At 43.2% G+C, this 11,932-nt stretch overlaps 1 protein-coding gene across 1 annotated transcript; it reads left to right on the forward strand.

The window, feature by feature from the left end:
- Positions 1–10,481: 10,481 nt before the first annotated feature.
- On the forward strand, positions 10,482–11,693 carry LOC133462663 (G-protein coupled receptor 151). The gene has a single exon (XM_061744005.1). The coding sequence runs from the start codon at positions 10,516–10,518 to the stop codon at positions 11,653–11,655; it is 1,140 nt and encodes a 379-aa protein (XP_061599989.1). The 5' UTR covers positions 10,482–10,515; the 3' UTR covers positions 11,656–11,693.
- Positions 11,694–11,932: the final 239 nt, after the last annotated feature.

Consider the following 11,932-nt stretch of genomic DNA (forward strand, 5'->3'; position numbering starts at 1 on the left):
TAAATTAAAATAATCTTAAAGTAAATTCAAGTACTTTAATAAATAATAAAATAAATAAAATAATAACAGAATAAATAAAAAAATAAATAAAGCACAAGTAGCACAAAAATTCAAGCCTTTGTACTTTTGTTTTTTAACCAGGCTCCGCAGGCAGAACTAGAACCATGAACTCATATAAACTCTGTGTGTGTTTGAGTCTGTGTAAATGTGACAAAACATGCAAAAACAAACATTTTCCCAAAATAATTACTCAGTGATGTCATGAGATTGACGCGTACGCGGATAAAAGGGATAAAAGAAAAGTAACAGCTCAATGTAGCCTAATGTAGCGGAGTAAGAGGAACAGTTTCTTCTTCACAAATCTACTCAAGTAAAAGTAAAAAGTATAGTGATTCAAAACTACTCCTAAAAGTACAACATTTCCCAAAAATTACTCAAGTAAATGTAACTGAGTAAATGTAACTCGTTACTACTCACCTCTGTTTGTTTCTCGAGAAAAAGCTCCACGATAACGGCGTAGCAGACAGACATGTGGCATACACACCACCAGGCGACTAAAGCGCCACATCTGGAGCTGAATACTGTCAGCATGGGAACGGGGTTTTACTAACAACATGAATCAATGATGACAACGATTAAGTTAGAATCAACTAATTGCCCTTTGTGGGATGTTAGTCATCCCTGATAAATATATGACCCGGTTTCTTTTATGCATCTCACACATCGTCCTTGTTGTTCAGTTGTTTCTCCTTTTCCTCAGTTGTTCACTTGTTTGGTTTTGAAATGTTATTTTGTTTTTTTTTTTTTGCTTGAAATTCCAGCTTTAGGTTAGTTTGATGAATTCTTTTGCTGTTTGGGGATTGAGACCCGTCACCCTTCAGAGGGACCGGTTCCTGATCGACCCCCAACCCCCCTCTGAATGTAGATATAATATTATTCAAGAGAACTTTTTGGATAATTATCATTCCGTCTCTGATATTTGCTTTAATTTCACAGCTTTGAGGGATTCCTCCGTCATTGTGACACAGTCATGGGTCACCCGAGTCTAGTTTTTATTTATTCATTTATTTTAACCCTTTTCTTTGTGCACCATACAACCAAACTTAGCAGCAGGCCTGATGATCTTGAACCAGTGCACGCTGGTAGGAAGTCTTTCACCGTTTTCACGTGACATTGAAGTCTCTCTGGAACAAGCAGCTGCAGACAGGGCGGGTCAGGAGCTGCACACTGTCCTCCCGCTGCACCGACAGGGCCCATCTCCGTCCTGCATGGCTGAACTCTGCACCCACGCGCATCACACGCACTGTGATTTCATCCTGGGATCTTCAGAGTATCACTCCCAAGTATCTGATGTCTCTTTCTGCAAGATCGTGTTTTTGACATATTCAAACCATTTTTATATATATTTTTGTAACCCTCCTGGTCATGTAACGTGAGAATATTCAGAAGAAGGGCATCAAAAACAAGTTTCAGCTGGACCTCCAACATGATCACATTAGTAAACTCAGCCGTACAGTCAGCCGGCGGCGGTCGCAGCAGCTCTCTGCGTCGTTAGAATCTCAGCCCGCACCAGCAAAGTATTTCTAGAGATGACAGGACTGGGTTATGCTGGAAAACTGAGATGTACGGAGAAGAAAAAACAGTTCAGTCTCCCAAACCGTTGGTTTTTATGACCCCTGCGTACTAATCCCGCCAGGGTGACTTGTTTACAGCCACACAGAACCACCAGTAATGTGTAACTCTGTAGGACGCCAGTGGTCGCAGGTACCAATGAGATTCAGGCCCTGTTTACACGGAGCAAAAACGGTGGTGTTTTCATGCGTTTTGGCCGTTTGTTTACATGAAAACGAAGCTCAAAGTCACCAAAAACCATCATTTCTGAAAACTCCGGCCAAAGTGGAGATTTGCAAAAACTCCGTCTTCACGTTTGCTTGTAAACGGAGGGAAATGGACATTTAGGCTTCAGAACGTCACGTTATGTGACAGAAACGTCACCACACTGCAAAAACTCAAAATCTTAACAAGAATATTTGTCTTATTTCTAGTTAAAATGCTGCACTGCAAATCTCAAAATCTTACCAAGAATATTTGTCTTATTTCTAGTTAAAATGTCTCATTTTTAGTCAAAAAAATGTCATTACACTTAAAACAAGACTCATCACTGAAAAAAAGTGAAAATTTACTTGAAACAGGTGAAAATTGTCAAATAACAAGTTATTTATCTGGTGATGACTCTTGTTTTAAGTGTAATGAGATTTTTTGACTAAAAATGAGACATTTTAACTAGAAATAAGACAAATATTCTTGGTAAGATTTTGAGATTTGCAGTGCAGCGTCATGAGTGCGACCTGTGTTTACAATTTGTTTGGCCACAGTCAATATTTTCTTGTTTCTAGTTTTATATTCTAACGTCACACTTAAAAGTAACTCCACTTCTCTGTCACTCCAAACGAAAGACTCTCGTTCATCTTGGAAGTAACTGGAAGTTACTCGTGTCATTTGTTGATGTTTTTTTCCAGGATTCTGATTGGCTAGCATGACTTTATGCTTCTTGTTACACGGACTGTTTGGCTGCTCATAGCACCTTAACAGCGTATTTACTGTATGCGGGTTCGTGTAAACGAGGATATTTTTCAAAACGTAGAGGGGGAAATATCCATTTTTGTAAATACCCGGCTATGTGTAAACGTGGCCTCATTCCAGACCTGCTTGTCCTGCACCTCGGCATATCCATGACCAGAACTCTGCAGGGAGGCGGTGAGACCGGCCGGGGCCTTTCTAGTAACTCCAGCTCTGGTGCCGGCAGTCTCCTTGCACATCTTCGCAATGTCGTCCATCCGCTTCTTGTTTTTCCCAGAAAAAGATCCAAACCAGCAAACAAGAGAAAGCATTAAAACAGACTCAATAAAAAAAGAATTGAAACATTTCAAAAAACCATCACCATTAAAACTCCACAGTTTACAACAGAAATACTTGCGCTGGTGGGCCTTGGTACAGCGTGTGTTGAAGATCCTCAAGTCCAGCCGCAGGCCGGGAAACACACTGCAACGGTTCTGAAAGGGGCTTATTTGTCTACCTTAGCGGGACAGGAAGAGTCCTTTGGGACGTTCATGGTCTGGGATATTTGATTAACTGGAATCACGGTTGAGGGAAGATGGATGGGATGTTTTTTCTTCTGTAAAGCCGGGCATACATTCAAACGATATTTTAAATTGTTTGATTCAGCCCCATCTCACGCACGACTAGATCGCTGAGTTCAAAAGTTCACAGCCCACGATTTATGTTCTCACACTGTACGACCCGATGCTCTGATGCTCCGTCTGCTCACACTATACGTTCATAATCCTCACATCGGCAGGGGCGCAGCTTGTGAACAGGCAAGGCAGGAAACTGCTTGGGGCCCCGAGTTGTTGGGGGGCCCATGAGGCCCCCCGTAAAAGAAAAAAAAAAATGTAATTTTTTTTTTTTTTTAATTATTACTATAAACAAAGACCTATTTCCTGTCAGGGGTATTGAGGACTAAAAAAGTATTTTGAAGGCTGTTTTTACTCCACAGATCTCAAAATGTGGTAACCGCAAGGACCACATCCTCCTCCTTAAACAAACATAGGGCATTTATCAATGACATCTCAGTAGCCAGTAAGAAACCTCCCTCAAGGGCCCCCATGTCGTCATTCCCATGATCACGGATCATCCACCTGTACGCAGTGTCAAAAAAAAAAAAAAACTACACACAGTGTCGTGTGCACAGAATTTAACGTTCATTCTGGAAGTTTTAAATGGAGCCGATTCAGCTCAGCCGAAGGTAAAGAAAAACATAATTTGGAATAAAAAACAAAATTTCATAATTTCCTGGGTGCGCCGTGTGAAACTGATGATTTCAACCTCTTTCTGTTGTTGTTGTGGAAGACCCAACCCCGTCAGCCGGGCCGCCCCACAGACAACCCTGCTGCTGGTCCATCCATATCTAACCCAGCTCCAAACAATGTGGATAAATTCAAGTATTTGGGTGTCACCCTTGACCCAACTCTCAGCTTTAAAAACCATGTTAAAAAAATGAGAAATACACTGAAATTTAATCTTGCTAATTTCAGATACATAAGGAATTCACTCACAGTTGAGGCCTCCAGTATGTTTCTGAATGCTAGGATTATACCGCATTTTTTTATATTGAATTACAAGCTGGTCTCAGTCAAAACAGTTCAAAACCACTTGAATCATTATACAAATGTGCCCTAAAAATCCATGATAAAAAACCATGTTGCTACCATCATTATCATATACTCAACAAATATGAAATTTTAAACTTTGAAAATCTGATAAAGCCCTCAAATGTCTGCTTACTTTTTAAAATTAGCCGTAATGCTGCAGCTCCCCCCTTGAAAATGTGTTACTCTCTGCTCTGAGAAGTCTATCTATTTTAGTCTAATCTATTGTATCTATTGTCTTTTTGCTTTGTTCTGCTCTTTTACTTATTTTTTCCTTTTCTACACTAATTTGAATAATCATTTTTATGTACTATTCCATCAACCTGCCCAGGGACTACAGGTGGAAAATAGCAAGTTGCTACAACTTGGCACAATGCATATTCTCTTGTAAAAGATTAATGTCTTATTGTGCACTGTCCCTGTTTTGAAATAAATAAATAAATTACAAATAAATTACAAAATTAGCTCTGGGGAAAGGAAACGACACAGCCGTTTTTGTGCGGATTACATGAATAAATACTTTTCATTTGCGGGGAAAGATCTACAAAGATCTACAAAGATCTGCAAGCATTCTCATTTCTAACGATACGTAAAAATGAGGGAGTAACTCTTCCATTAGTTTCAGATTTCTTTTGTCCCAAAGTACCTTTTTATTGGCACCAAATCTGGATCTGGTTGTGTCGTAATCATCCTTCATTCAAGATAATGTGCTTGGTGGTTCAAATACAATATATATGTTTTTTTTCACATAACTGTGTAACTTGTTCGTGTTAGCTAAGGTAAACACACAACACTTAAATAATATGACACATTCTTTAAAAATAAGATGAAGATCATGATCATTTGCTCCCATGAAAATATGTTTTATCTCTTCTCACTTTGGACCTCTATTGAAAACAAAACTTAATGTGAAAAAATACAGTTTTCAGCACAACCTTCCTGTTATGTGTGTTTTCCAGCATCTACATCAGGGCTCGGCAACCCGCGGTTCTTTAGCGCCGCCCTAGTGGCTCCTGGAGCTTTTTCAGAAATGTTTGACCTTTTTTCCTTTTTTTCTTCTTTTTTCTTTTTTTCCTCTTTTTCTTCTTTTTTTCCTTTTTTCTTATTTTTTCTACTTTTTTTTGTTTTTTTCTTTTTTTTGTTTTTTCTTATTTTTTCTCTTTTTTTCTTCCTATTTCCTTTCCATTTTAATCTCGACATTTCAACTTTTTTCTCGAAATCTTGACTTTTTTCTCGACATTTCGACTTTTTTCTCAACATTTCAACTTTTTTCACGAAATTTTGACTATTTCCTCAAAATTTTGACTTTTTTCTCGACATTTCCACTTTTTTCTCGACATTTCCACTTATTGTGCATAATAAAAAAAAATCTTCCCCCAGTTATAGCTAATATAGAAACATGCAGCATGTGCTGCCTTCATTCTAAGGTTTATACAAGACTTTTAATTTTTTGCGGCTCCAGACATATTTGTTTTTTGTGTTTTTGGTCCAATATGGCTCTTTCAACATTTTGGGTTGCCGACTCCTGTCCTGAGTGAGATGGAGAGCTAGTAGCAGAGACCTGTTTGGATTCTTGGTTTCACTTTGTTCCTAATGTGCCAGTTATCCCTGATTACTGCTCACGGTCAGGCTGCACCTGCTCATGTTGTTAAATCATCCCTCTAAATGCCAGAGGAGCCTTTTCCTTCTCTTTTATTCCTGGGAGTTCAGCAGATCCGATGCTCCAGAGTCCCTTTAAGGCCTCTCCACACGTCCATCCTACTTCATAACACCTCCCATCGTCCTCGCCCCGTGCTGTGATTGTAGTCGCAGGTCTCCTAGCAACCAGCCCTCTTAAGAGGAGGTGACAGCATTTGAGTGGGCACCCTCACTTCTCCACATTCGACCCCCCCGGCCCCATCCTGTGAACCCCCCACCCCCCATCAGCATCTCACCCCCGCCGTCTGGATGCTCTTCAGGCGGAGTAAACACTCATCCCTCTGTGGGGCCGTCTGCTTCCTGAGCTTCAGGGCCGTCGGGATTACTCCAAACAACCCCTTCATTCTTGTTATTCCAAAAACAAATAAGTTTGAAAGTTTTGTGGCGCTCCTTTTTCCACATAATAATGTGTCATCCAACAGATGACACATTATCAGTGGTAAAATTATTGCTTAATTTTGTTATGAAATCTTATTGGCCGGATCATGATCCAGTCAGATGTGACATCATCAAATTAATTGTTTTCAACCCTTTTGTGCACTTTTAAATAAATGCTGTGTTTTTTGCCATTTGTATTTGTATTAGAAAACAGTCATTTCCATGCAGTAAAAGCTGTTAGCTTGTGTGCTAATGACACTAATTATAGATGAAACAGAATCGTAGGAACATCTCTTTACTCGTAGTTCCTGGAGTATCCAAATGTAGATTTGGAGGACGGCCTTCTGCTATCAGGAACCGTTACTATGGAACCAACTTCCAATCTGGGTTAAGGAGGCTGACACCACCTCCACCTTTAAAACTAAACTTAAAACATTTCTGTTTAGTAAAGCCTATAGTTAGTGTTAGTAAACCTCTAGTTAGTGTTAGTAAACCTCTAGTTAGTGTTTAGTAAACCTCTAGTTAGTGTTTAGTAAACCTCTAGTTAGTGTTTAGTAAACCTCTAGTTAGTGTTAGTAAACCTCTAGTTAGTGTTTAGTAAACCTCTAGTTAGTGTTAGTAAACCTCTAGTTAGTGTTTAGTAAACCTCTAGTTAGTGTTAGTAAACTTCTAGTTAACTACTACTAAGAGTGGATTTTAGGCAGAATCGTGCATTTGGTGATACAAGCATGAAAATTGGCATGAGCAGTCTCCATGGGTCAGAGATGGCAGCCATTCATTGAGATTGCCACCTGGATTTTTAAATAATATATTTTCCCATGTTAATTTGAGCACCTAAAAAGGCCAAGATTGGATCTTTTACTGTTTTTTGTCTAACTCCTCACCCTTGACCTGTCCGATGTGGTAAAACCTGCCAGGAGTTGCCTCCTAACGGCATAGTGCTAAGGGTTCAGTGAAGTGCACAAGCTCCCTTACCACGACAAGGTCAGTCACAAGGGAGGGTTTGTGACTCATTTTTTTTCTTGTCAAGTGACTCAGGGAGACTGCCCATGCCAATTTTCATGCCTATATCACCAACCAAACAATTACATCACTTAATTGATCGACCAAGGTGGCAGCCATCTTGAAAAATGGCTGCCAACTTGAACTTTCAAGTTGCCCGAACAATTTTCTTGTCAAGTGACCCATGGAGACTGCTCATGCCAATTTTCATGCCTATATCACTAACCAAACAATTACATCAATTAATTGATCAACCAAGGTGGCGGCCATCTTGAAAAATGGCCGCCAACTTGAAATTTCAAGTGGCCCGAACAATTTTCTTGGCAAGTGACCCATGGAGACTTCTAATGCCAATTTTCATGCTTGTATCACCAAATGCACGATTAGGTGACTTATCTGCTCCACTATTAGTGTTAGTAAACCTCTAATTAGTGTCAGTAAACCTTTAGTTAGTGTTTAGTAAACCTCTAGTTAGTGTTCGGTTAAGATCTGTCAGGGTTTGACATTTCCCCCAGTTTGTGTTTCTGTTTTGCCCCGCCTGTCTTCCATATGCGCTGATTGTTCACACCTGTGTCTCGTTATCCCCTGTGTATATCTGGTCTTGTCTTTCCCTTGCTCCTTGTGGTTCCGTACTGTGCTTCCCTCCATGTGTCCTGCCAAGTTTTTGCTTAAGTTTTTTGATCCCTGTTTTTTTGATCCTGCCAAGCAGCGCTTTTGGTTTTTGTTTTTTGTAAATAAACCCTTTTTTGTTGAACTCCTGCATTTCGCTCTCCTGCTTCTGGGTCCTCACCACACCAGCCTGACAGAACGGACCACCAGCATGGACCCAGCGGGAGAGAGTTCCACCTTCTGGGACATCGTTTACCGGGAGGCGGAACTCACTATTCCTGGTCGGCGGCACCCAGATGAGCTGGAATCCCCGGATGAGCATAATCTCCCTACCACGCCTGGCTTGGGGTGGCCCCTGGAGCATTCAGGCTCTGGACCGACGCCGACGACGGGGGCGATGCCAGTCCCAGCTAGCCGCTGTTCCGGCGGTGGTCATGGGCGCGTCGTCGGTGGTGGTCCCGGACGCATCAGCCCCTGCTCCGGTGAGGGTCCCGGACCCCCCCCGCAGCCAGCACCACGGACCCGGGTTCCCCCGCAGCCAGTGCCACGGACCCGGCCGTCTGCCAAGTCCCGAGGTCGGCCCCCGGAACTTTGGCCGTGTGTGGGCTTGGCCTTTTTTTGTTGAACTCCTGCCTTTCGGTCTCCTGCATCTGGGTCCTCACCACACCAGTCCTGACAAACATCTAGTTAGTGTTTAGTAAACCTCTAGTTTCAGTAGCAAGTTAAAATTTGTACCTGTCACAGCCTGTTCTTTCATGGGAGGCTGATGGAAATCCCAGTCCTTGTTGTGTGTATTTGAACAGGTGACACATATGAATACCCAGGTAGTGGTCAGAATCATGTCCTCTTTTATTCAGATTCCAGTAAGGGTCTTTCCTGTGTGGAGCTGACCTGAGTGGGTTTGTCTTCAACTTTGACTTCCTGCCAGTCAAAAAACATGAGCGTTGGCTTGACCGGTGGCTCTAAATTGTCCAGGTTGGAGAGGTGAGCATGTACTGCCTTTTGTCTTGTCTTTATTGTGTGTAAAGTGTTGTTTGCAGGGGATCGCAAATTTGGAATAGGATTGATGATAGTGGCCTCAAGGTGTTGCCTTCTATCTCCAAGTTTAAAAGACAACTAAATAATAATATTTTACTAACCTATATATAATATATAAATGCTTCTTCATGGACTGCTGGGATGTATGTGTATGATTGTATGTGTATGTAATGTTAAGTATGTATGTTAAGTGTTTTGGTGTACTTTGTATGCATTTATCCATCACCATCTCTTTACAGATGGTAACTGCTTATTCCATTGACTGTACCACTACCCCTATATGAACTATGAGCCCCCACCTATAAGCTTCCCTAGCTTCCTTGGGGGACCCATTCACTCTACCCACTTAATTCGACTGTATTATTGTAATTATTATTATGGTATTGTGAATAAATTCAAATTCAAATATTTGGCTCCTGATTTAAGTTATTTGTAAAAAATAAATACAATATTTCTTACTCTTCCCAAGGATGAAAGCATTCGAGGCAGTTTGAGTTTGCGGGGCTTGGCCTCTTTAGTGGAGCAGCGTGCCTACATTTCCTCTGCGTAATTGCCACGTGAGGTGATAAATGTGGGACATGTCACTGCTCTGCTGACTGATTTACAAGTTAAATTTGTATCTATATGAATAGATAAACAGACAACCCAGGAAAAAAAGGGGGGAGGGTTCGTCACTTTGACACTTTGCTGACATCAGTCGTGTCTCCTCCGCGTGAGCGCGGATCGCATCACGTTGCGCTCGCATTTGTGCAGGCTGCAGGAGTTGGGCTGCAGCCCGGATCCTATGGGCTCAAATTAAAACCATAAATATGTTATATCTGTAAATAAACTTTGTTCTTGTAGAAATACTTTGTAAATGTGTAAAAAATATTTGTACTTGTAGAAATATTTTGTGTAAAAAGAGTAAGTACCTCCATGATCCAGCACGTGCAGATCGTCCTTCAGCAGAAATCAGAACTTTGTTCAAACTTAATTTATTTTATCTTGTGCTTATTGTATTTTGTGCATGTGTAGAACATTTTTGTAGCTGCATGTGGAATTAATTCGTCTGTGTGCAAAATTCGATATACAAAGCTACAAACTTTTTTTTTACAAAAGCTACAAACTTTTTTTACAACTACGAATTATGGCAATGTTTTGACGACCTGAGAAACGGATAGAAAGAACTGTAGGGCAAATCCCACTGATTGTGATATTGTGCGTTGTACAATAGCCTTGGTAAAAACTCAAAATATACATAGCCTACTTCTGCCATTTCTTCTGCCATTTGCTAGTCGGTGTCGGTACAAATATGTTTTGCACATGCACAAAATATTTCTACAAGTACAAAGTTTATTTACAGATACAAAATATTTATGGTTTTAATTTGAGCCCATAGGATCCACGCCGGGCGAGTGACGTGAGCGGCTGACGACGCTGAAAGGCAGAACTTGAGAAAGCTTGTACCTGCCCGCCTGCGCGCCCGCGCACTCGCTGATGCGCAACGCAGTCAGACGCGTCTCTGGCACCGCGGCGAACAGGAGAGGAGAGGGAGCAGGGCAAGTTTTATCCAACTAAGGAATACCTGTCGAGGGCAAAGGAGATGGATGTGGAACGACCATCCAACGTGTCGTTCTTCGACTTCGTGGGGGGACTGCAGCTGCTGCGCGGGGAGGACGCGCGCACCGCCATGCCGGTCGTCCTGATGGGAATCTGCGTGTCCGGAGCGCTCGGAAACCTGCTCGTTCTGCTGATTTTCATCCGTGACTTCAGACACGGGAAGGGCTCCGAGGTGAAGGCGCTCCTCGCCTCTCTGGCGTGCACGGATCTGGTGATCCTGCTGCTGTGCGCTCCCGTGCGCGCCATCACCTACTACGCGCAGAGCTGGACGCTGGGCGGTTTTGCGTGCCGCACCACGGACTGGTTCCAGCACTCCTGCGTGGTGGCCAAAACCCTCATCGTCGCAGCCACAACCAGAGCCAAGCACACCCTGGTCACAGCCCCGGGGCCCGTGCACAGCCCGACGTGGATCCACGCAGCCCTGGCTTTTATCTGGATAGTGTCCATGCTGTTCCCCATCCCGCAGCTGCTTTTCTCCTCCCTGCTGCCTCATGGAAGCGGCTTCATCTGCGTCTCCGAGATGCCGGCGTGCGCGTCTGACTTCATGAGCCTGTTCTACAAGATCTACCCCACCGCCACCTTCGTGGTGCCGGTGGTCTGCACGCTGGGCTACTACACCAAGACCCTGCACACGGCGGTGAACCACGCCCCGGCCCCGCACCAGCACCCCAGGGTGATCCTGGTGCTGCTGTGCCTGAGCGGGGCCCTGGGGCTCCTGCTGCTGCCGGACTGGGCCGCCTTCACCTGGATCCGCCTCGGCTACAACCCCCCTCCCGTGGGGCTGGTGATGTGCGCGCAGGTGCTGCTTTACGCGTGCAGCTCCCTGTCTCCGGTCATCCTCATGACCATGTACGACGACGTGCGCCAGGGCCTGGTGGCCGTGTGGTTGTTGCTGCTCTGCAGGAGCAGGAGGAGCATGCAGAGCTCCAACAAGTCTCCAAAAACGGAGGGCAACGGTGCGGAGGTCGCGGCCAACGCCGTGGCCAACGCGCTGGAGCAGCAGGAGCAGGAGGAGGAGAAGACGATCCCCGACGTGGAGCACTTCTGGACCGGCCGCAGGGACACGCATGTGGACGAGCAGCACGACCCCATCCCCTGGGAGACGGAGGAGAAGATGCTGTAGGAAAGAAAGGCTGGAGAGTTCGTACAGCCTTGCCCAAAGGCTGTAGTCTATACGAGAGAGTATTAGGGCCATGCAGGAGAAAAAATATTTGAGAGGGGAAGATATTTTTTTATTGTGCACTTCGAGAAAAAAATCGAAATGTCGAGAAAAAAGTCAAAATTTCATGAATAAAGTTGAAATGTCGAAAAAAGAGTCAAAATGTTGAGAAAAAAGTTGAAATGTCGAAAATAATTTTGAAATACAATTTTGAGAAAAAAGTCTAAATGTCGAGAAAAAA

Source organism: Cololabis saira, chromosome 16 (genome assembly GCF_033807715.1).
Source record: "Cololabis saira isolate AMF1-May2022 chromosome 16, fColSai1.1, whole genome shotgun sequence".
In the NCBI taxonomy this organism is placed as follows: Eukaryota; Metazoa; Chordata; class Actinopteri; order Beloniformes; family Belonidae; genus Cololabis; species Cololabis saira.

Coding starts and splice junctions, on each gene's coding strand:
- LOC133462663 (XM_061744005.1), top strand. CDS start 10,516: ATGGATGTGGAACGACCATCCAACGTGTCGTTCTTCGACTTCGTGGGG.